Source organism: Poecilia formosa, unplaced genomic scaffold (assembly GCF_000485575.1).
Source record: "Poecilia formosa unplaced genomic scaffold, Poecilia_formosa-5.1.2 Scaffold89, whole genome shotgun sequence".
Classification (NCBI taxonomy): Eukaryota; Metazoa; Chordata; class Actinopteri; order Cyprinodontiformes; family Poeciliidae; genus Poecilia; species Poecilia formosa.
The window spans coordinates 951,330-974,833 of NW_006800028.1; the positions used below are offsets into that span (position 1 = coordinate 951,330).

At 35.6% G+C, this 23,504-nt stretch overlaps 3 protein-coding genes across 8 annotated transcripts; 1 reads left to right on the forward strand and 2 right to left on the reverse strand.

Moving 5' to 3' along the window:
* Positions 1-1,144: 1,144 nt before the first annotated feature.
* Positions 1,145-7,500, reverse strand: LOC103141766 (gamma-glutamyl hydrolase). 2 transcript variants are annotated; one of them, XM_016674075.1, is made up of 10 exons: positions 6,152-7,500; positions 5,994-6,044; positions 5,777-5,891; positions 4,301-4,351; positions 4,123-4,207; positions 3,527-3,665; positions 3,015-3,121; positions 2,180-2,273; positions 1,946-2,083; positions 1,145-1,868 (listed from the first exon to the last, which is right to left on the reverse strand). In XM_016674075.1, exons 2-10 carry the CDS (start codon positions 6,040-6,042, stop codon positions 1,750-1,752), a joined length of 897 nt encoding a protein of 298 aa, XP_016529561.1. In that variant the 5' UTR covers positions 6,043-6,044; positions 6,152-7,500; the 3' UTR covers positions 1,145-1,749. The 2 variants fall into 2 exon arrangements, with proteins under 2 accessions (XP_016529561.1, XP_007557581.1); XM_007557519.2 differs by having other exon boundaries at positions 5,994-7,500.
* A 694-nt stretch (positions 7,501-8,194) lies between these two features.
* LOC103141767 (nicotinamide riboside kinase 1-like) lies at positions 8,195-12,575 on the reverse strand. Of its 5 annotated transcripts, none has more exons than XR_001662786.1 (9): positions 12,386-12,575; positions 11,932-12,022; positions 11,789-11,837; positions 11,405-11,567; positions 11,024-11,095; positions 10,798-10,904; positions 10,465-10,576; positions 9,376-9,478; positions 8,195-9,244 (listed from the first exon to the last, which is right to left on the reverse strand). XR_001662786.1 is itself a non-coding variant. In XM_016674076.1 (8 exons), exons 1-7 carry the CDS (start codon positions 12,412-12,414, stop codon positions 10,497-10,499), a joined length of 591 nt encoding a protein of 196 aa, XP_016529562.1. In that variant the 5' UTR covers positions 12,415-12,574; the 3' UTR covers positions 8,195-9,244; positions 10,465-10,496. The 5 variants fall into 5 exon arrangements, 2 of the variants coding, with proteins under 2 accessions (XP_016529562.1, XP_007557583.1); XR_476615.2 differs by having other exon boundaries at positions 10,465-10,548; positions 12,386-12,571; XR_001662785.1 differs by having other exon boundaries at positions 9,376-10,576.
* A 743-nt stretch (positions 12,576-13,318) lies between these two features.
* ostf1 (osteoclast stimulating factor 1) lies at positions 13,319-22,433 on the forward strand. Its single transcript, XM_007557522.1, has 10 exons — positions 13,319-13,469; positions 17,243-17,289; positions 19,062-19,112; positions 19,352-19,415; positions 19,494-19,547; positions 19,669-19,776; positions 19,913-19,962; positions 20,917-20,995; positions 21,147-21,245; positions 21,476-22,433. The coding sequence occupies exons 1-10, from the start codon at positions 13,436-13,438 to the stop codon at positions 21,532-21,534; spliced, it is 645 nt and encodes a 214-aa protein (XP_007557584.1). The 5' UTR covers positions 13,319-13,435; the 3' UTR covers positions 21,535-22,433.
* Positions 22,434-23,504: the final 1,071 nt, after the last annotated feature.

Consider the following 23,504-nt stretch of genomic DNA (forward strand, 5'->3'; position numbering starts at 1 on the left):
CCTGGACGCCTCCCTGGTGAGGTGTTCTGGGCACGTCCCACCGGGAGGAGGCCCCGAGGAAGACCCAGGACACGCTGGAGGGACTATGTCTCTCAGCTAGCCTGGGAACGCCTTGGGGTTCCACTGGAGGAGCTGGAAGAAGTGGCTAGGGAGAGGGAAGTCTGGGCCTCCCTTCTGAAGCTGCTGCCCCCGCAACCCTAAATGGATGGATGGACGGATGGATGGATGGATGGATGGACGGACGGACGGACGGACGGATGGATGCATTTTATCTGTCAGCACCTTTCAAAACACCTTAGAGCACTTTACAACATTAAAAACACAAACAGCAAAAAATATATATATATTTTTTTTAAATGACAAAAATACAAAATAACTAAAAATTGTTTTGACACAAAGGATACTCAAGTACTGAGTAGCTGGTCATAAAATCTGATTTTATATTTTAAAATATATCACTAAACAAAACAACTATAAACTTATGTAATGTATATGTGATGTGCCAAACTTTATAAACTGCATAAAATTAATACTTACAGTATATGTGTATGTGTCAGTAATATTGTAACTTCCAGTGACAATATAAATGTAATATATAATACATTTATTTTAATATATGACTATTGTCCTGTTTTATATTATTATTATTATTATTATTATTATTATATTTTATTGAGATCTGCAGACTCATTAACAGAAAATAGCATTGTTAACAGGTGTGAGTCTGTCTCATACATTTATGGTTAAATATGTTTATTCTTTCATCATTGAAGATATTTAAGTTGGATAGAGTATCCAGAAGTTTTACTAAGAGTTTAGTAAGATTTGCAATAGTTCATAACAATATTACTCGAGTAAAAGTGAAAAGTACAGTGCAGTGAAACTACTCCTAAAAGTGCATTTTTTTTCCAAAACGTTGCTCCAGAAAATGTAATTGAGTAAATATAAGTTAATACCCATCTCTGAATTTAATTCAGTTTATTTGCATGGCACCATTACACTGCCAAAATAATCTGAAGACACTTTAAATCCCAAAAATATGAATCATATCAAACCAATACAGTCCTATCATAAAGACACATTTAAATTCAGTTACATATTATTCCAATCTACATTTTAGTAATGTTAGATGCAATTATAAATCTTTTTTTTTTTTTTTACATACGTTATACGACATAAATCTGTTCACCGTTTCATGTTTTCTTCATCCAATTCTTGATTTAAGAAACAGGATAAAGAGTTTTCTTTCAATCACTTGAGTCAACCATCAAACATATTTTTTGTCTGTATCTGGTTGTATTTGTTATTGAAATATTTAAGTGTTATAAAAAGAAACCTGGAGTCAATAGGAAAATTGACTGCAGGAGTCAAATTATTTTTTTAACAGCACTCCAAATTCATACAGAAAAATAACTTTTAATATCAATAATGACATTAAAATTAAATCATTTTACTTTATTTGAAGACATAATTCATACAAAGTTATCAAGAAGGTGAAAAACTCTAAAATAAAATAAAATATCCAGCAATATATAACCTCAACTTTGCTGGAGTGGACATAAAGTGCTCTCTTTTTGAAATGCCCGTCTTCATAAATCCACAGTATCAATCACATTTATTTTTATCTTCATGGCTTTAAATAATATTTTTCTAAGTAAAATTATTTAATGTTGCACTCAAATTCAAGCCACATCTTCACATTTCAAAAGGAAATGCAGGCATCTAGCAGGCTTTGGCATCCTCCAAAACCTAGAAGAAATAGACCTGCTCGTAGGCAGTAAAGTTTGAAGTGTAGACAGGAGTGAACTTGTAGATCAATGAGGCGTCTTCCTCCTCACGAGAGTCAAAATGATGGAAACTCTTCCGTCCTAAACAAAGCACAGATGATTAAAGGTGATACACAGTCGACGCTGTAACGAGAGGATAATTCTCACCTAACTCTTACCTTCATTGATAAAAAACTCAGCCAGCTGCGACGACAACTGAATGGCATAACTGGAGTGAGGGAAGCTAAAATTTCTGTTCCACTGAAAGCGGTTCACCTCGGGATGCCACTGCACTCCGTAGAACGGATACCTTTTACCTGGCAGGGCAGAGGAAACGAAAGGACGTTCCATCACCACCCGGCTCAAGAGAAACAGTCTAGTTTTTCACTTCCACACTCAAATAATCGAATAACCTTCAATGGTGGAGACGAACTGAGCTCCATTTTCAGCGACGTTCGTCGACAGCAGGGAGAAGAAACCACTCAGCTTCTCATTTTCCTGGAAAGCCTGGAAGAACAGTTTCATTTTCCATTTAAGTTTTCAGCATTTCATCACATTGCAGCTGGAAACGCCAATGTATTTATGTAATAGACCAACACAAAGTAGTTTTTATTTGTGAAGCTGGAGGAAAACAGAAAATCTGAGAAGTGTGGCAAGCATAATTTTTATTTATTTTTTTTGCTCCAGTCACGGCTGCAGGTTTTTCAAACTTTCAGGTTATACTTTGAAAAATAGCTCAAGCTCACTTAGATGGATGGAGACGATTTGTGAACAGCAAGTCTTGCCACATATTCTTAATTGGATAAAAGTTTGGACTTTGACTACTAGGCCATTGTAACTTTTGAGAATATGTGCTGATCTGAACTCTTCCTTTGTAACTGTGGTTGCATGTTTAGGGTAAAAGTCTCAACTTTACGTAGACTAAACCCAAAATCAACTTTTTTTATTTTTAAATAAGTTAATTAGGATTTTATCTTAATGTTTCTGTGCTAATTTTGATGTTTTTGTGTAAATTTGTTTAGTTCTGCCTATACCGCCTCACTCCTGCGGTTGAACCCTGGCTCAGGCAGTCGGATTTTCTCTGATCGTCCAGACAGTTTGCAAGAAAAACTACATCTATGTCGTGATTAAAATGAAATTTTATCAGATAAAATCAAGTTGTGTCATGTACTTTCAATAGAAAATATTTGCATGAAAAGTATGACGTATTTTCCTTTTAAGGGTAAAAACAACAAAAGAGGAAGATACCTGTACTGTCAGGCCATATTTGTGAAAATTGCCAGTCAGAGGTTCTTCTGTCAAGGCCTTAATTAGCTCTTTAGAAAAACCTTGGAACATCCTGCTGGAGTGGGCCTCTGTAGGAATAAAAGCGTTAATTTAGAAACATGAAAATGCATCTATGTAATGTTTAAAACTAAAATGGAAGACGTTTAGATGCATACTGATGTCCTAATGTAAATGAAAAGTTATCAGACTGCAGACTTTCAGTATCTTTCTTCAGGATTCATTTGAACAAATCATGTCTTCTAACAACAATGATCAAAAATTGTCTCAAAAAACACTCTGTGTTGGGGAGGTAATTTAACTCACTAAAGTGTAAAAATATCAGCCGTTCCTGTTAAACTTCCCTCTGCTGACTCCAAGTGTTGGGATTCGCATCATGCATGTTGCAAAAAACATTAAGTTTAACAACAGTTTATAAATCTAAAAAACAATCCAAGCAATTAAAAGACGTCAGTGATGCCACAGAAAGGTTTCACCTGTGGTTAGGTTGAGGGGCAAAGCCACATTTCTAGCTGGAGTTGCTGAGAGCAGATTCTCTTCGGCCACCAGCACAGTGAGCAGCTGCATGCCCAGACAGGTTCCCCAGATGGGGAAGAAATCCCCTGCATCGTTGGCCTGGAACAAGAACACTTATTTTTACTTCCCTACGATCCAAAAACAAAAGAAACGTGAGAACAATGCACAACCTTTAAAGGCTGTTTATGAAATCTTTCTCACTTTGTGGCCAAAGAGCATTAATAGATTACTGACTGGGTCTAATACACAGAGTCAGCAAAGCAGATACAAATTAAGAAACACAAATAACTTCAAAAATGAATGATGACAAAGAAATGCAGAGCAGCAACTAAAGCACAAGTACTTGAAGTATACATGACTTAAAAGCATGCAAAGCTTTCTATCTAGATGCCCTAAATGAATGCAAAGAAACAGATTGGTAATGAAAAGGATGCAAAATGAGGGTGAAGACACACAAAAATTACAATTAACACAAAATGAAGAACAAATCATAGTCAGTGCTGAGAAAACTTTAGGAATATTAACTAGAAAATGAAACATGATGCGTTGTACCCACCGTCAGAGCGAGTTTATAAAAAATCTTCGCCACCCTGGCAAAGTCTGAGGTCATCAAATCTACGGCTCCACCAATGAAAACCAGGCTGAACATCACAAAGAAATTAAAAATGGTCAATATTTTAATTAAATGTTCAATTGTTCTCCTGCAGAATAAAAAATATGTTGGGTTTTCTCACCCATTTATCTTCGTGAAGATGCTTTCATACTCCGCAGTAGAAAGAGTCAATCTGTAAAAAAAAACAGCACAGTCAGCGGTCATTTGATGTTTACACATTTTATAAACAGGAGCTTTCAGATATCATCACATTTTAAAAAATCATCAAACATTTATTATTTGTTTTTATTGTATAGTTGAGAAATTTTCAATTGGACTTAGATTAGGGATTTGGAAAACATTCCAGAAGCTAAAATTTAACCATCCAAAATAAGTTAATCATGCGTCCAGGATTATTTTATATTATAAATAATTTATTAACTGACATTTAAGAAGAGTTATGAAGCCATTTCTAAGGCTGTGGGATGCCAGGGAGAGAGAGTTGTTCTAAACAAGTGGGGGAAACATGGAAAAGTTGTGAACTTTCCCAGGATTATCCACTAAAAATAGTCCAGGATCTCATCCAGCAGGTCACAAAAGAACCAAGAACAGCATCTAATAAGCTTTAGCTCCGTTGCTTCATTGCTGAGGTTCTGTTCTAAAGTCAGAACCACAGCTGAACAAAAATGACACCAAGTCTGTCTGCCTCTCAAACAAAAACTTAACGATCCCAAAGAATTTCAGTAAGACATTTTGTGCACTGAAGAGACAAAGATGGTGTGTGTACAAGCCTGCTTCAATAAGCACTAATCAATTTACCACAAGATAACACAAAACAAGCACGATTATTTGTTTTCCTCATGTGTCTCTTTCTACCAAAGACTGGATGACCTAAGGCTTTATCCACTTTATTTGTTGCTTTGTTTATTTACTTTGCATATTTAAAATGTCTTCTAGTTTTAGCATTAAAAGATCGATAGAAATTAAGATTTATTGATCTTATATTACTTTAAAATGGTCTCAAGAACAACAATGTTACCGTTTATCACAATAACTTCTTGGGCAATACGTCATCCAGGAAAACTTGCTATCATCACAAGGCTACTTTCAAGTCCTCCTAGTCCACCTCTGAATGACTCTAAATTCAGAAACTGGAGTTTTTTTGAAGCGGCCTAGTCAAAGTCTGGGATTAAATGCTACTAGGATGCTGAAGCCTGACTTTAAAAGAGCATTTACGCATGAAAACCCCCAGATGTGGCTAAATTGAACAATTTGCCAAGATGGGAGGACTAAACTTTCCCTACATGGAGGTAGATGACTGCAGTTGTCACAAACTGGATAGCAGTTGTTGCTGCAAAACGAGTTAAAATCAGGTACTACATTACTTTTTGACTAATCCATCCATGTATTGTGACATTGTCTTTTTCTGTAGGGTCACAGGGGGGAGTAGTGTTTTCTTCAGAAGCCATTAGCAACAAGAAAACACTCTCCATCACAAAATAAAAACGTTTAAAAAGAAATCTGCAAATAGAAAGAATTTCCCCCCCACAATGTTAAACCTCTTCTTATCATCTTGTTGCCATTTTCTCAGGTAAAACCACCAGAGCCTCCAACCCACCTGATCGGCACCACTCTGCTTCCCCCCGACTCGATGTAGTTCACGTAAGAGTCGGGTATGTATGTCGCTCCAAAAGGTTTCATGACATCATCTGAGACCATCTGAGTCAAAACACCTGAGCACCAAAACAAAACACAAAAACAATCAAACGTGGCTGTGGCAAACTAATTTCACTGGGTTTCTTTTACACCCAAAACCCCTAAATAAAGTCTCTTACCAATCACTGGTCTGTTGTTCAGTTTCTCCTGTTTGAGATTAGCAGGCATGGCTTCATGGCAACAGATGAGGCAAATGGAAAACAGGAAGAAGGAGATAAAAAATCTTCGGCTGGGCATCTTCCCTCTGAACAATTCAGCAAAAAAGATTCTTACAAACCTGCCAGAGGGTTCAGTTTGTGATAGTAGTAACTACAGACTTATATATGTAGAAGTAGAGGCGGATACAGTCAGAAAGGGGAAGTGAGGAATTCCCTGCTTTGCATGTGATGTCTGTTTTACTGCACATGCCGGTCGGACAAGTTCACTGCTGACGTAAACACAAAATATCCTCCAGATGGCATGGAGTTTTTGAGAAATGTTTCATCCGTTGGTGTGGTAAACAGTCCAGGTTCATGCATCTCACATAGGGATCTGCAATTAAGGTTTTGAGACCTTGAAGAACTTGCTGCAGAAAATCAGAAAACGTGGTGTCAGACATGATCGTGCGTGTGAAAATGAAAGCAGTAGTTTAAGGCTGAGGCTTTGGACAAGCTGTTTCCGTTTCAGTGATTGCAGTAAGAGTCTGTGAAACTCCAAACTTATCCCAATGAAGCTGCTCAAGCATTTTGGAAAATCTGTGGCTTTTATGTGCATTTAAAAAACCTTCCCGCTTATAAAACCTGCACGAAAACATGACTTATTAGGCAACCTGTTCTGAAGTTCTTGGATTACATAACATTAGGGTACAACTTCTTACAGTTAGGAAACGTTGTTGGCCAATAAGAGCACAGTAAACTGCCAGTAAAGCAAGCTGGCTGAAATAACTTTAGCTGCTGTTGAAGTTAACACTGATAAAAGACCATCCTGGATCAATTAAAAGTGACCTATTACGCTGCCTTGAACAGGTTAACATAGGTATATACAAAACATATTCATTAAATTTTTTGCATAAAATCCTTCTTAGATAATGAGATGTTACTCTGGCTACTTTCAGAACTAGCTGTTTTAGAGTCTCCTGTCCCTTCAAACACAAATAAGCAAGCTGCTGCTGGCCACTCAACATTTACACTGACTGCAAACAGATGTGAAATTATACAACTGTACAACTTTGAAAAGCAGAAGTAGAGCCATCTGCACAACCCACAAAGATGCAGCAAGTAGTTTCTGGACGGTAAGTCAACAACAAAACACTTATCTTATTCATCAGCTATTGTACAGCAGATATAGAGGTAAAACCAGCTGACCAAATGTTCTGGAGCTTAGCTTGGGTTGCTAGGTAATGGGATGGACTTCACCGGGGTTGCTAGGTAACAGGTTGGGCTTACTGGGGTTGCTAGTTGAGGGGCAGTGCCTGCTTTTATGTGATGTTACATTCTGGAGGTTTTTCAAACGGCACATTAGTTATTTATAAAAATATTTATCTGCCCATTTACAGCTAATGTTTAACAACTTATGTTTCTTAAAAAAAAGTTTCTGGCAAACCAGGTCTCTGCACACTGTAAAACATTTGAGGGTGGTTTAACTTGAAAATGAAAGTCCACCTGCTGCCTTGAACATGCAACTTAAGTCAACAAGAAAATTATATTGGTTTAACTCAAAAATTAAAGTTCATGTAGTTGATTTAACAAGAAACAAGTTGTCTAAAACATTGTTTATTAAGTTGATACATTTTCAATTGTAAGTTTTAACTTAATGCTGCAATTTAAACCAAATAATTATTTCACAGTACTCCAGAAAAAACTGCCCTCACCTAGTTAAAGAGCATACATTTCTCTAGGCTTTTTAAAATGGTCTTAAAGAACCAGACATTATGGTTACTGTAAACTTCTGTATTTAATCAAACAAAAAGTAGTTATGTAACCAAACATCCTCTAAAAATTCTCCCTCTTGTTATTCTGGCATTTAGAGAAGAGAAATAGTTTTTATACTCATCCCAAACAGGAAACGTTTGTCTGATTTTAATTCAGACAACTTCGTGGTCAAACTGTCTGTTTTTCTAAAGTCTCACTGATGAATGATGCATTCTGCAAGTAAGATACTGACTGCTTATAAAGACTAGTAGAACGCCGTTTCATAAAAACAGTATCACGTTTTCTGTGCTGATCATTTAAACGTTTTGCATATTTTCCCTTTTGCTTCACACTCTACATATTGATATTTTAAAAAGTGACAAAAACATGACATTTGAAAGTTTTGCCATAAAATCGATGACATGAGAAGATTTACTGTAGACATTAATTTATTTTTCAAAAACAAGCTTTGACAACAGAACAGAAACATGAATTAAAACTGATCTAAAATAATCAGACAAATATTATGCCGGAGAATATGAACCACCAAATAATTAAAAGCTTTAATTAGATACTTCTTATATCAAAAAGAGTAACTGTTATAATTTGGTCAACATTTTTGTTTTATTTGGGTTCTAAGAGAAGCAATACACTAACAATCTGAGAGGGACTGGTACACTCACTGCATAAAGTTGACTGATTTAGTTGACAGCATTTTGGTCTCCATGGCAACTGTAGCTTTTTTTTCTGACCCCAGATCAGATTTAGTAAAGGCCTTTAAAGAGGTCAGAGGAAACATTTAAAATTTATTTTGCTTTCAAAAACATCCAATGGAATGTAATCTCAGTCTTAGAATAAAGCTGGGTGAATCTTTAATGATTTATAGGCTCATAAATTCAAGACTGGTGAATTTTATTGATTCAATAGTCAAACATTAAACCAATCTCACAGATGATAGCAAGATAAAATGATTACAAGCTGATATTATAGAGCTGCAATACTATTTCTTGATATATGTTGAACTTTTTTGGGATCATGTCAGTAAAAAAACAAGGATCAAGTGTGAAACAAAGTTAATGTTTTTGTAAAATCCACTAACTGATGGTGGAAATGTCAGCTTCAGGCAACAGAAGAATAACAACAGACAATCTTTGATCAGTTTCTTCTCATAAGCACCTTTTAAAGAGTTTTTGTTTTTTAAAGAAATTATAATCCACCTTACTGAAAGCAGTAACATTTTTAGTGAACATCACTTTTTCTTTTGCAATAATGAAATTGTAAGGTGGGAAACCCTTAAGTCTGGGGGATGAAGCATCTGCATAAAGTGTTGAAACAAACCTATTTGAAGGAGATCAAAATCAACAGTAACCAAAAGTCTTTGAAACAGCACCAGTAAAACGGTTGGTACTTTCAGTCTCACATCACTCCATTAGAAGACACTGTCTGCCATCCAGATAAATGTCGATCACATCAGCTTTGTCCTGCAAAAACAAAGTGAAAACATTTGATTTCCTTCAGGTCATTTAAATTATTTTGTCGATTTTTACTTAAAAATTGCATACAGAAATTTATCTTTACTTCTGTCAGTAATGAGTGAAAAAATGTCTACTACCATCACAGGAATCTGTCACAGCTGCTGCTGAGCTGTGACCACTCACACCTGATCATCTTCACCTTGATCCCCAGCTGCTGCTATATAAGGACGGATCTTCCCCCTGCATGGCGTCAGATTGTTGTGAAACCCTCAGCGGTAACACTTTCAGGCCTGCTGTAGTAACTTGCGCTAACTGCCCAGTAACTAACCTGTCTGTCTCTTCCTTCTGCCTAGTTGCCTCTCCTGTCCCCGATCCTGACCCCCACTAGTTTTGGACCTTCTGGCTTCGACCCCCTGTCTGTCTGACCCTGAGATCTGGAATTGCCTGACCCTGATTTGGATTCCCTGGTTCTGACCCTGGCCTGTCTGACCAAGAAATCGTTTATTTCCTATTAAACACCAGTTTTTGTACTTACTGTTCAGTCCCTGCGTCCATCAGTTCCTGAACGTGTCAGAATCAAATCCTTCCTTCTTATAATGTCTCACCAGCTCTCTGCATGTTTTCACTGGTATTTTATCAATTTACTTTTTTATATATATTTTTATTCTGTCCTTTAAGCCCTCATAAATTCATACTCTTTCCTCACAAAATACCTGAAGTTTATTAAAAAAACCAAGAAATTACATTTGTTTAACTGTTCACGGTTGTGAAGCTCAAAACGGAGATGTTTCTGCAACATAAATGGAGTCCACTTGTTGTAAAGTCGGTTGATTTTTTAACTTCATTTGGAAGCAATAAAATTGACGTAATGCAAACCATCTAATCCTGACTGTCAACAAAACAAAACAAAAGATTAATCCAAACTTTAATCTACCAGGAGTACAAATGGTTCCACATCTGGACAGAATCAGTAAGAATAAATCACATAAATAGAAACTAAATGAATTTTGCTGAGTTGCATGTGAAAGCTTCACGTTACTTAAGACAGGATGTGATTTAGCCAAACCTCCCCCACATTTCAAGCTTCCTTTCCTGGTTGGGCTGAAGTTTACCACTCCTCAGTCGCTTTAGTCGGATATTTCAACATAAACAGCAAATTACTAATAAGTGATTCTGTTCCAATTCAACATACAAATTTTTATTTCCAGATTAAGAAGCACCCTTACCCTGGAGTCTGGCTATTTCTTTATGAATGTCTTCATAAACAGCAGCTAAAACCTCGTCCTTTGGCTTCAGACCATCCAGAAAAACTGCAAAAACAGGATAAGCATGCAGCGCCTGCAATCTTTAACATTTTTACAAACAGTGCAGCAGTTTGAGTTTTAAATAATGACAAGGTTAAGTGTAATAAAATCAGTACTATCATCATTAGAGAAGGGCAAGTTGCCGCTATCATAGAAGTAACTGTAATAATCAATATGTTACTCATGCCTAGTCATTATTAAAATTGTACAAGTCCATAATCTAAAGGCCATTCAACATTTTAGATGTCCTCTCACCAATTTCTGAAGTGATTCTCTCCATCTCCTCGCGGTTTTGAAGGTACATCGGCCACACGTATCCATCAAAGTAGTTTGGAGGGTCTGGAGGCGCATACACCCTCATGCTGCCAGGACAAAAACACAGAAACAGCTCTCAAATTAAGATTTCACTGAAAATCAGAGTGAAAGAAATAAAATGTTTTAAAAAATTACACTAATAATACCAAAAAAGAGAGATGAGTACCTTCGTCTCATCTTGCAGACGTCATAAGGTATTTCCAAAAAATATCTCATGTCAAACATCTCATTTAAAGGCCTGGAAGGAGAGAATGTGAATAGTATGATTAAAGGACGGCTAGGAGAATTTAATGCTAATATAATATAATAGTATATAATAATATAATATTAAACTGTGAGATGCAACAGAATTAATGGTGACAAGAAACAGCAGATTAGTTATTCTACAAAACATTTTCTATGTAAATACAGGAGACAGAATTTCACAGTTTTAATGACTGAGATTATAAATTAAAAAATAAATGGAAAAACATCCATCCATCCATCCATCCATCCATCCATCCATCCATCCATCCATCCATCCATCCATCCATCCAGTATTTTGTACCTGTGGTTGAAAATGAGGAAACCTTCCACTATCAGAACGTAAAGTTCGTCATCGGTGGATGAATCTTTGGCTATCAGGCCCCGCCGCCTCAGGAACTCATGAGGGTCTTTTTTCCAGGAGCAAACCTCCTTCATCATCTCCTCCATGTGAAGAGCATCAAGCGCTTAAAGAGAACGCAGTTAGCATCATCTCCATTTCTCAGCTGAGACACAAATTCATTTCAATACACAATAAATGACCTGAAAATTCACTAAAATACCAGAAACAATGTTACCAGAAAAACTTTTTTAGGACGTAAAATAAAAAGAGTTGGTTTATAATTATAGAACCTTAATTTCAGTCAAAATCATCAAGTTAAATCACAGATAAAGCATTTGAACTTACTGTCATATTGCTTGAAGCCGTTACTGTCCACTGGTACAACAAAGTCATCCTGACAAGAATAAATATGTAACTGTAAATTATTATCTGTTGTGCCAGAAATTGCTAAAACACCAATATTATCTAAGGAAGCCTTCATGGTTTACTTTGAAATACGTATCCTGAGCAATGATGCAGCTGTTGTGTATTTTCTGGTGAAGAAATTGGGAGAGGGTAGATTTTCCTCCATTGGTTACCCTGCGATTAAAGCAAATGGAAATTATAAAATAAAGAAACCTAACATTATATACCTACTTAAGAGTAGGTGTTTAGAATCGTAAAAAGTAAACAGGTCTTATCAGGCCTCACAGCCACATGGTTATCACAAAGTCTACTGATCCGTTGTCTTGTTGCTTCAGTTTCAAATATTTCTGCACATTTTTCTCTCCTGTTTTCACCTAGTTTGTATTTAGTGGTCACATCGGAAGCACTTTACAAAGTGAAACCTTGTAATTCAGTTATCAGTGGTTCCGTTTTTTAGTGATGTGTTTGCTGAGCAGCAATGCGTGAGGATTAAGACATTTACACATTAGTTTGCTGACAGCATTCAGATTTACTTACCCACCAACTCCAACAATTATAGTCTTCATTTGCAAAAGCTCACGGCAAAACTACTGATGTGTGTCTCTAGTTATAAGAAAATAACAAAAAAAAACTCACGTTTAACTAAGAAACAACCGCATTGTTTACCTACACAAACACAACCCTCCTCTCTGTCACTCGTTTCCGCCCAAGGACGCATGTGATTCGCTGAAGACGGTGTTACGTCACGCCCTGCTCATTGAAACAGAAAAAGTATGCTGTTGGATTAGCTGCCGATTTATGAAAATATATTTCAATTAAAATGTAAAATATGTTCTTAGTAGCACAATAAATATCTACAATAAAAACGTTATTAATATTAGTAACTGTTATTTTTACTAACTATATCTTTTACATAAATTAACATCAATGATTACAAAATATATATTTTAATTTTTATATAAATCATAAAATTAAAATGTATATTATTTTCAATTGTTTATATTATTTGTAATTGTTTATAAATGTATGTAAAATACATAGTCAATAAAAATAACAGTTACTAATATTAATTAAAATATTTATTATTTTATTATCTTAATCTTATTACTTTTCTTTTATCATATTATTATTGTTTTACAGCTATTATTTCCGAGATTACTAACACTAAAAATAAAATCAATATCCTTGAAAATATTAATGTATATTAGTTGACCTAATACACAAAATACCAAATCAACATTAACTTTACAATATCTATCTATCTATCTATCTATCTATCTATCTATCTATCTATCTATCTATCTATCTATCTATCTATCTATCTATCTATCTATCTATCTATCTATCTATNATCTATCTATCTATCTATCTATCTATCTATCTATCTATCTATCTATCTATCTATCTATCTATCTATCTATCTATCTATCTATCTATCTATCTGTCAAAAGTTGTGCGCATGCGCTTGTCAAGTTTTCCGCTTAAGTTAACTTCCTCATTAGCAGCGTTAGCTTCAAAGTGATCCAGAGTTCAGCGTCGTCTCTGTCTGAACCATCATTTCTTTCGGTTCGTCTTCAAGCCTCACAGATGTCTAAGCCTCCTCCCAAGCCGGCCAAGCCAGGTAAGACTGCGTCTTCGGTGACTTTTGACTTAATTTTCCCCAAAAACTTTTCTTTCGGTGTCGTTTGGTACGTGGACAGTGCACCTTGTCTTGTTGAGTGGCTGACGCTAATGGGTGGAGGGTGCGCTTGTTAAGCTTGTCTGAAAGCTCGGGGTAGAAGACTTAAATGCAGTAATTAACTGCTTTATCTCGGGACATTCGGTAATATGACTTCATATTTAAGGAGGCTTTAGTTGGGTGTTTGCTGGCTGACCGGGGCACCAAGCTCTGAGGCCGCCGTCACTTCCCTATTTCCATCATCCATGCAGTAAATGCAGCTTGCTGCCCCAGAGGTAGCTCCATTCAGATGGGTGTCTGTGTGGTCACACCTCTGTATTCTGATTGTCTTCATTCCAATGCAAAGAACGCGCTTTAAATCAGTGGATTTACTTGGAGGTAATTTAAAAACCTGTAAATATTGTCTGCAGCAGCTACTGACATCATTGGATGACATCATGCACTGACATCCATTTTTCTTGCAACATTTGAATTTAAAAAATGCACGAAACTTCATGTTTTCAATGTTCTTTCATGCTAAATTATTTATCTTTTCTCTACATTCAAAATACTAAATCGGGCTTATTTAAAATGTCATCAGACCCAAATTTAATTAATGCATAAACTCTGATACTGCTTCTTTTGTGTGGATATGTAAAATGCTGTTAATTGATAAAAATCAATTTGTCCGCTCGATTGTTCTATAACTTTCTGTATTATTTGATCACTTATCAAAATTGCTGAAATTGCGCAGTTTATTCATATACATGGTAGGTGAGTGCAGTGCTGCGCCTTACCACTGGTAAAATAAAATCAATATCCTTGCACACTGAGTAATGTGCATTTCCACTTCTCTCTCTTAAATCGCCAGTGTTGATTACACGTATCCCATGCATTTTCTTTGGAGATAAAAGATTACACATAGGAATATCATGAGGAAAAGATGGGCTCATTTTAGTCAATACTTAACAGTAACCTAGCTTTCTTTGATAAAAATAACACAGTATCAACATATGTATACATAATTAAAAAAAACATGTTTAAGACGAAATTGGAATGATTAATTGGACTGATCTTGACGAATTACTTATTGAAATAATCATCAAATAATCTAGTAATCGATTAATTATTAACTGGAGTATACTCAAAATTAACACAGACCATAAATTAAGCCAAAACTGTTAATTTATATATATATCAACAGATCGGTCTAACGCTTTATTGATAAGTCGAAAAGAAATGGTTGAGCTTTTCGCATGTTGATGTTGCAAGTATTTATTTTTAGCTGCAGATGCATCATTTTGCTGCAAATTATCATGTGTACACTAAAGGGATGCTGTTCAGGAAATTTAGGCAATAAAATGATTATTTTCTCATTTAAAAAGGGAATTGAATGATTTATTTGCATCTTTTAATGTGTTTATATTATTGTATAAAATAGGCTTAAATGAAAAATTTGCAAAATGGGCCCATTTTTTTATCTGATTTAAACCAAATAATCAATGGAATAATAGATTACTGAAATAATCATTAGTTGTAGCCATATGCTATGCTATTAAGTAATTCATACCTGCAGGATTTAATTCAAACTGGAATCAGAATCAAAAGTAAATGGACATCGAGTTCAAGAGTACAACAAGTTCAGAGAAGAAAATACAGTTGAAGTAAATTACAAGATTAAAAAGTGTTATGAGCATTTATGTCCTTTAATTCCTGAAAAAACTTAACAGAAAATAAGCCTAGAGGCCATAGCTTCATTACATTGTCATTACAGGTACAATATGGGGAACGAACTGCCCTGAAACCATCAGAAACACATTTTATGTTTCAGCTTTTTGGCTACAAATTAAAAGTGGAAGAAACTCACGACACACTATTGGCTTAGATATCTACTTACGGCAATAAAGCAGGGGTAAAAATCACCAAAAAACTGTATGTAGCCAATATATTTTTATTCTATTTGTAAATGCTTGTATTTATGTCATAAATTGTTCTTGTTGTCATTTTTGTTGTTTAATTTGATATCTGGATGTAATCTCAAGTGTCCCACACTTGTTTTTTGACACCAAGTTTGGTTACCAATGTTTTACAAAACCATAAATTTTGATTTTACAATAAGTAATCAATGAATTCACAGGATTAGACCCAGAATGAACAGAGGTGCATCTGATCAGAGGTATCAACAAATTTGATGGCTCCACAGAAGGTTGTTTGGATTATGTTATCATGTCTCGTTCATCATATAACAGGTTAAATCAGGTGCTGTTTTTCCATCTGTATCTGGTTGTGCAAATAATTCGTATTTGGTTTTGTTCCCTTTTCTAGATTTCTGCTTTTTACTACATAATCTGACTATTAACTGTAATCCCGACTCATGACAAATGCCGCAGGATTTTGAGTGTTGAATTCAGATTTAACAAGACCAGGTGTGCAGATATCGCTTCAAATGGCTGGCATTTGGTTTGCAAGAATGAGATTTATTTTGCAAGTTGCCACAGGTTTCTAGCCAAACACAAATTCTTGTAGTTAGGAATTAAGAAATTAAACAGAACTCCTATTGTTGTTTTTTGTGACCTATGCAAAAACTCTTATTTTTCTCTTTTTGGTCCTGTTTTAGGTTATTTTCCACTTCAATCTGCTCTGTTGCAGAGGGTTTTAGATAAAGCCAGAGCCTGGCCTCCTGAGCTGAGGTATTTGTCTGTTTAAAATAACATGGCTGGGCCTGCAGAGTAGCAGACGTGAACAGAACTGGTGTTGTGTGGTGGCACAGACCCCTCCCCCTCAGTTTAACCTCTAAACACTGTGCATTTAAACATTCCAGGTGCTGAAATAAGATTTAAAATCTCCTAATAATCGTAAATGTATTCAAGCTTGTCAGTAATTAGATCACTATCTGACCTTTTGATTCATTTCCGTTTGTTACACAATGTGAGATTTCCTCATGTGTTCTCTGCATATGTCTGCTTGTATATTTACATAAGACACCACAGATGAAGTCTGCATTTTATTTTTACAGCTGACCCACTAAAGATAATAAATGCACATATAAAGAATGCATCTGTTTGTGGTTTTAAATCATGTCGTTGACCTAATCGGGGTGTGACACTTTTGAAAAGGAAGTTGGCTGAACATAGCAGCACAGGGTGATGACGCCTCGCCAAAAGAAAGATGCAGATCTGTCCTTTTTGCTTGGTTGAAGAGTTCGACTCATTCTGGTCAAGCTGAGCTGAATCGGCGTCTCGTTATTTGTGTGCAACCCGGCGGCTCTGCTGTTTACTAAACTTTGAATTTCTGTTGTCAACGTGCAGCTCAGGGCGGTGCGACTTCAGGTTTAAGTGTTTAAAAATGCTTCTATAAGCTTTTTGTGGGTTTCTGAGTGACTTCTGAAGGTGGACCACAACCACCTGGGTTGCATTCAGCAGCAAAGCGAACCCCAGGCCAGAGCAGGCCCAGAGGGAAGGTGCTGTTGCACAGTGACCCACTGTGTGTCTTTTTGTGCTGCATGTAGTAATAAGTGTGTTTTGTTATTGGCTGCAGGAGAATCGCACCGATCTGATTTGTTGTTGTTACATGCAAGTATTTCACCATGTTGAAGCCAGCTGGGCTGCAGGAGTGAACTTGCACTGCTGAGACTCCTTTGCGTGTCCTTGGTGTGTTTTTTCCATCATGGCTTCTGTTTTAACCCGTCTAGCAGCTCCATGTTTCATTTAACAAACTGTTTTTATGTTCTTTTCCAGGCCAAGTGAAGGTGTTCAGAGCGTTGTTCACCTTCGATCCCAGAACGGTAAGAGCTGTCATTTAATTTCGGCAATATGTTTTGATTAATAGTGACAATTTCTCAATATAACGTATTAAAATGGAACTTGATTTGTAATATTAGTTATTTAATGTGTTTAGAGATCTACATTGATTCCTGTTGCAGAATACAGTAAATCATGGTTAATTATTGATGCAAAAAAATTTAGATTTATAGAAAATTATAGGATTTTTTTTTTACCCCGTAGTGCCTGAATGTATTTAAAAAAAAGTGTTTCGCCTGAATTGTTTTTAACTGTGACCTGTTGCAATAACCAATTAATCACATGGTAAAGTAAAACGATCTTGATTCTGATATTGTTTGAAGGGCGATTTTGTTTAGACATCCTAATACTTATTATTTATTGCTTTTAGCTTTTTTTATTTTGGATATTTATGTTTTTTTTTCCCAGTTGTAATGTGGATTGTCATTTACAAAATTAAAGTTTATTGGTCTTTAAATTTGCCATTATCAGTATATCACTGGAAAGTAGTCTAAAAAACAACAATATTATTGTTTATTTCTGGGCAATTTATCATTACAGGCCTCCCTAGAATTAATATAAATGTTGATATGATGCTAATCAGTGACTTTAGGCTTATAAAGAATGGAATTATTTTGAATTACAATAAATATTTTTGATCAAGAAATGCTTTTCACAGTATTTCAAATATAGCCAAAATGCTTCAAAATCATGTTGCTGCATAGTCCCTGGGTCTTCAATCCCCTTATTAATCATAAGAAACTAAAATTTAAATCACATGTAAAATAATAATTTAAAATTAAAGCTGCAAGCAGCCTCGAGCGGCCATCGCAGCCAAGTGCCGCTCCGCCCTATAGCCACCGCGGGGGAACCAGCACCGCCACCCGCCTGCCACCGCGGACGCTCTCACGCAGTTGAAGCGCGCGTCCACCAGGCCATACGCGCCGATGAGTTCGGCATCGCTCCCTGACAACACACCAAAAATCTGTGCTTAAAACTTAACCTAATTTATTAAGTTTATATTTTACAACATGCTGCCTTCTTTGCAATTAAACAAACTGCAATTTACTTTTTTTTATGAGCTTCTTTGGTAACGAAGAAGAACATTAAATGTATATGAGGGGAAAAAAGTTCCCTTTCTGGGTAAAATCAGGTCAGTTAGACTTTTTTGGGAAAGTGGACAACTTAAAAAACAAAATGACAATTAACTTGCTGTTTACATAAAAATTAGGAGGGGAAAAAACTCCTATATCCTATGTAAATGTTATATAAATGTTAGAACTCCTATATCTACCGTTTTGTTTTTTGTATTAAAATGATTATTCCCAATTTTAATATTTTTGTAATCTTTATCACCACCATGGAGGAGGTAAAGAGCCAGATGTGGTTCTGCAGATGTTTACCTTTTGCTCTTTGATTTCCAAAATGTTCCCAACATTTCCAAGGACCCATTTCAGTTTGCCATCCATTTCTCGGTGCATGTTAGTTTTTATGTAGTCTCTCAATTAATTTAGCAATCAGGTGTTTAGCTATAAGAATTATTTTGTTTCTGCAGGATAGACTAAACAAAATTTGTGTTGAAATAGTTTTAAGCACAGGCTGGTAGATGAATTGAATGAAAACAAGTAGAGGTGAACTATTTAACAAATATCGATTGTAATCTGAACATCAACAAAAAATGACTGAAGTTAATTTGATTAAAATCGAAGGCAAAGGTGATGTTGAAGTTAATCAGTGTGTCTAGGTGTCTCAGAGTAACAATGTGTTTTTTTTTCAGCCAGATGAGTTGTACTTTGAAGAAGGAGACATTTTGTACATCTCAGACACGGTTGGTAAAAGTTGGGATTTCTCTGCCGCCTTTCTCACAATCTTTAACTCTGCAGTTATTCTTCCTCTTTAATGTGAATCCTGCGACCTTTGCATGTTTTATTTTTTCTCCTTGCTACATGTTATACATCCCTAAACGCATAACATGCTCCATCTTTATTTCACTTCTCCTTTTCATTTACTCTGTGCTCTTAAATTTGCTCTTTTTATTCTGCTTGTAAAAATGAATGTTTATTTCAGAGCGACTCTAATTGGTGGAAGGGGACATGTAGAGGGAGGACAGGACTAATTCCTAGTAACTATGGTGAGTAAAGGAAAGATAATCCAGAAATAACCTAATAATTTCACACAACAGTAGTCTTACATGATCTTGTTTTTTCAGTTGCTGAGCAGGCAGAATCTATTGATAATCCAATGCATGAAGCAGCTAAACGAGGTACGACTGTCTCAGTATTTAAATCGTTTGATCTTTTAATATTTTCAAGCAGCCTTGACCTTTTAAACTGCTTATGCTTACCAACCTTTGTGTGTTTTCACTCATTTGTGTATAATCTCAGGTAATATGAGCTGGCTGAGGGAATGTCTGGACAACAAGGTTGGGATTAACGGGCTGGATAAAGCGGGAAACACTGCCCTCTACTGGGGATGCCACGGAGGACATAAAGGTAAGCAGTGAACGTCATGTTATTCATCTCTGATTGTGACACAGAACGTGCATTGTAACAAAAAGGACATTTTTTTTGGCCCTTCTTTGTTCATATTATCCTAAACATGTTCAATATGTTCTCTCTTTCCTGTCAGATGTGGTGGAGTTGTTGCTAAGCCAGCCCAACGTGGAGGTCAACCAGCAGGTGAGATGATTTTAAAAGCTCATTAGCAGCTTCACTCAAAGCTCGTTTGAACATTTGAAAACAGAAAACATTTTCAGAGCATAAAACCATAACCGAAGGTATTGGATGTCAATAACTTCTACTAGAAAAGCATCAATATATATGCAAAGTTTGATTTTTCTCCATCATTTGTCAAATACATAAAAAACTAAGATTCGGCATTGTTTGTGTACTTGTAAACCTTTCATCTAACATGATGTTGTATGCATAATTAAAAAAATATATGTAAACTTTGATGTGCTTTGATGGGATGTAATGCCTTCATTTTCATTTTCTCTTATGTTGACTCTAAGACAGACTTTAAAGAAAACTAGAAAATGCATCTTGGAAATCAAATCAGTTTATCTCTTTTAACCATTTATATATAAATAACAAAATGAAATGTTATAAAACAAACTGAGTATATTTAATACATACTGAGAATCAAATTCCTACCAATGACATAAATCATAATGAAGAAAAAACCTAGATGAAAATATTAAAGTGTTTGGAAAATAGAGATTTAATTTAAAAGTTAATGCAAATAAAGTTGGCAAAGGTCAACTTGTCTTTTCAAGAAGTAACTGAATTTCTACACAAGGATAAATTTCTCACCATGTTGGAAAGAAAATTTCCCCAAAATAAACTATTCTATGATAAAGTCAACAAAAACTAGACTAAACCTAAGATGAGTAAACATGACTAAAATGTGACTAAATAAAAAAAAAGTCTGTCAATATTAACACTGTTTGAGTTTTTAATTCAATCTTCTATGAAGTAAAATTCCTGATTTGAATTAATATGATTAAAACGACTTTTTAAAATTAATTTACCACTAACTTCCAAGTTTAAACATGTCGTTAGTTTGTCACTGGTTGGGTGAATGGGTGTTAAATAGTGTCATAGTAGTTTAATGATCTTGTTTTTATATTTTAGAATAAACTGGGAGACACACCACTGCATGCTGCTGCCTGGAAGGGTTACTCTGACATCGTGGAAATGCTGCTTGCTAAAAGTTAGTTTCTCCTTTGATCTTAAATAGACACTGATATTTGAGAAATTATAAAGATTTGTCAAACTCATCAAATTTTGATTTCCTTCCAGTTTTCATTTTCTTTGTTTCTACTTCTCTGTAGTTTACTTCAGTGTCGATGTGTTTGTTTCAGATGCGAGGATAGACATCAAAAACAACGAGTGTAAACTGGCTGTCGAAATGGCCACCAACGCCCAGTGTGCTTCACTCATCAAAAGGAAGCTGGGAACCAGTAAGTTCTTCCTCGCGTACAGAACGACATGGACAGGGAACTGTATATGAACTGTTTATTCACTTGCAGTCTACATTTTGGAAGCTTTTCTTTATTTATAAGGACTGATAAATATCAGAAATTCATCACGGTTTACAGAAAATATATATGATACAGGTTTGACTTTTTGGACTGAATTAACAGAATAAGTGAACTATTCTACACTTATAGGTTTGTTTCTTTTGTTACAGCCATCACCCGGACACATAGCAACGCTGAGGAGTATTTGGACGACGAGGACTCGGACTGAGCCGGCTCCGGCTCGGTCAGACCGTTTTCGCTGTTTTACATTGTTGGTTCTCTGGAGGTCGTGGAACTTTTAAGAGTTTTATTTTTGTTGTTTTTCCTGCAAGTCTAAAATGGGATTATCTTTAACTGAAACTCCATTTTAGCTGAAATATTTTATTCAAACACTTCAGTTTCATGCTCTCTGCATATTGGCAGTGTGATTTTTAAAGCACTGCGTTCATCCCATCGGGCGTCTGCTTTGCTGAGTTCATTTCCTGATGTAGGGAGCGTATTTTGGAGCATTAGAGGCAGACTCTGTGGGCTAAGGTGCAAAATGTACGTAGTGGGAGAGATGTGACCAAAGCTCTTCAGAGACGCGTCTTAAAACATGCAAATTATGTATTTATAATGGAGATTAAAGTGCCAGTGCAGATTCAGAGATTTATATGACGTCTATTTTGTTTCCGAGCTTTCCTTTCATTCCTGAACTCCTCAGTAGACCAAAGTGAATGAAACTGTTGCATCTTCCTGCTTCAAGGCAACTTAAACTGTTGCTGAAGCAAAGAAATCTGCCTTTAACTTTTATGATTAATTGGGTGTGTCTAAACCATTCTTGCATGGTAAGAATATTTGTTTTTTATTTCCACTGGCAGCAAAGTCCTACTGTCAGTTCACTATAATTGAATAACATTCAGTTAAAGTAGCTGAAAAAGACTTGAGCTACTCTCTACTGCCTTTCCTAGATTTTGATGTTTGATTTCCAGCCTGGGAGAAAATGTCCAGTTTATTGCTGCTTTTCTATCTGTATTTAACAAAGTGCCTTAAATCTATGCAACAGAATATTTGTTTCTTTGGTTGAGTGTAATGTTGCTTATGTTTCACAATTTTGTCTTAAAACTGCAATAAAAATGTTAACATTCAGTCTTGCTTACTTGTCTTAGGCATTTTGCAACAAATTCAATACAGTGTGCTATTAGCTGAAAAAACCTTTTTTCCTTTTTGTCGTGAAATTAAATCTACAATTCACATGTAGGTAAATTGGGGAAAAAATAAAAACATGAGTTCAGTTTCAAGACATTGTTTATTAAAAAGTCAGCATTTTGACATTCCCAAAAAAAAAGGCAGAAAGGGCAAACTTATGTAAAGACAGAAAATACAGCAAGTCAATAAAAGATTCAAGCTACATAACGGCCACACCGGAGGGGAGAAAAGCAAGTTGAAGCAGATAAACTTTCTGAAATGAATGTCCTTTCTCCAGTTTTACATTTAACCACCAAGTTATTGTACTAGCAGAAATTAAATCTTCCTTTTCACCGAACAAAATACCCAACATTAACAAAAGTAAAATAAATTTTTTCTTAATTTGCTGGTATGACGTAGGAGAGCAGCATTTGTTCATGACTTCCAGTTGGGATGGTGACTACAATTTAAATTAAATAAAAACTTCAATCAAAAGGGAACAGTTGTGAAAGGTCTGCAGCAGGAACGATCCAATTATTGGTAACACTGAGCAAACAGCAGGGTACATAGTTTCTTAGAACTGCATGTTTCCATTGTGGTTTTCAACCTAAACAAGAGTACACATGCCTTTACAAAAACACATAATCTGCCCTGCAGCACAGATGATAGGTAATGTGTAACGTATGTAATCTAAGTCAAAATGAGCAGTGTGATGAAGTGCATCATAACCTAAGTTTTAAATTAATTTAGCAAAAAATACTAAACTCTTTAATAATAAAGACAACCTCAACTCCACAACTGTCCGCTGAAACCTGAAAATGGCGATACTTTTCCAAATGGCCGTTGCTAACTGGCTAGCATAAATAGCTAATTTAGCTCAAATTGATACTGAGCATCAGCATCCCGGACGGCGTACTTGGGACAAAAACAGATGTAGTTAAAGTTGATACATTTAGATCGAAATGCTTGTACAAGTGACTTTCTTTCAGTGTAAGCTTTCAATAAAGATGAAATAATTTGCAATAATGTTGG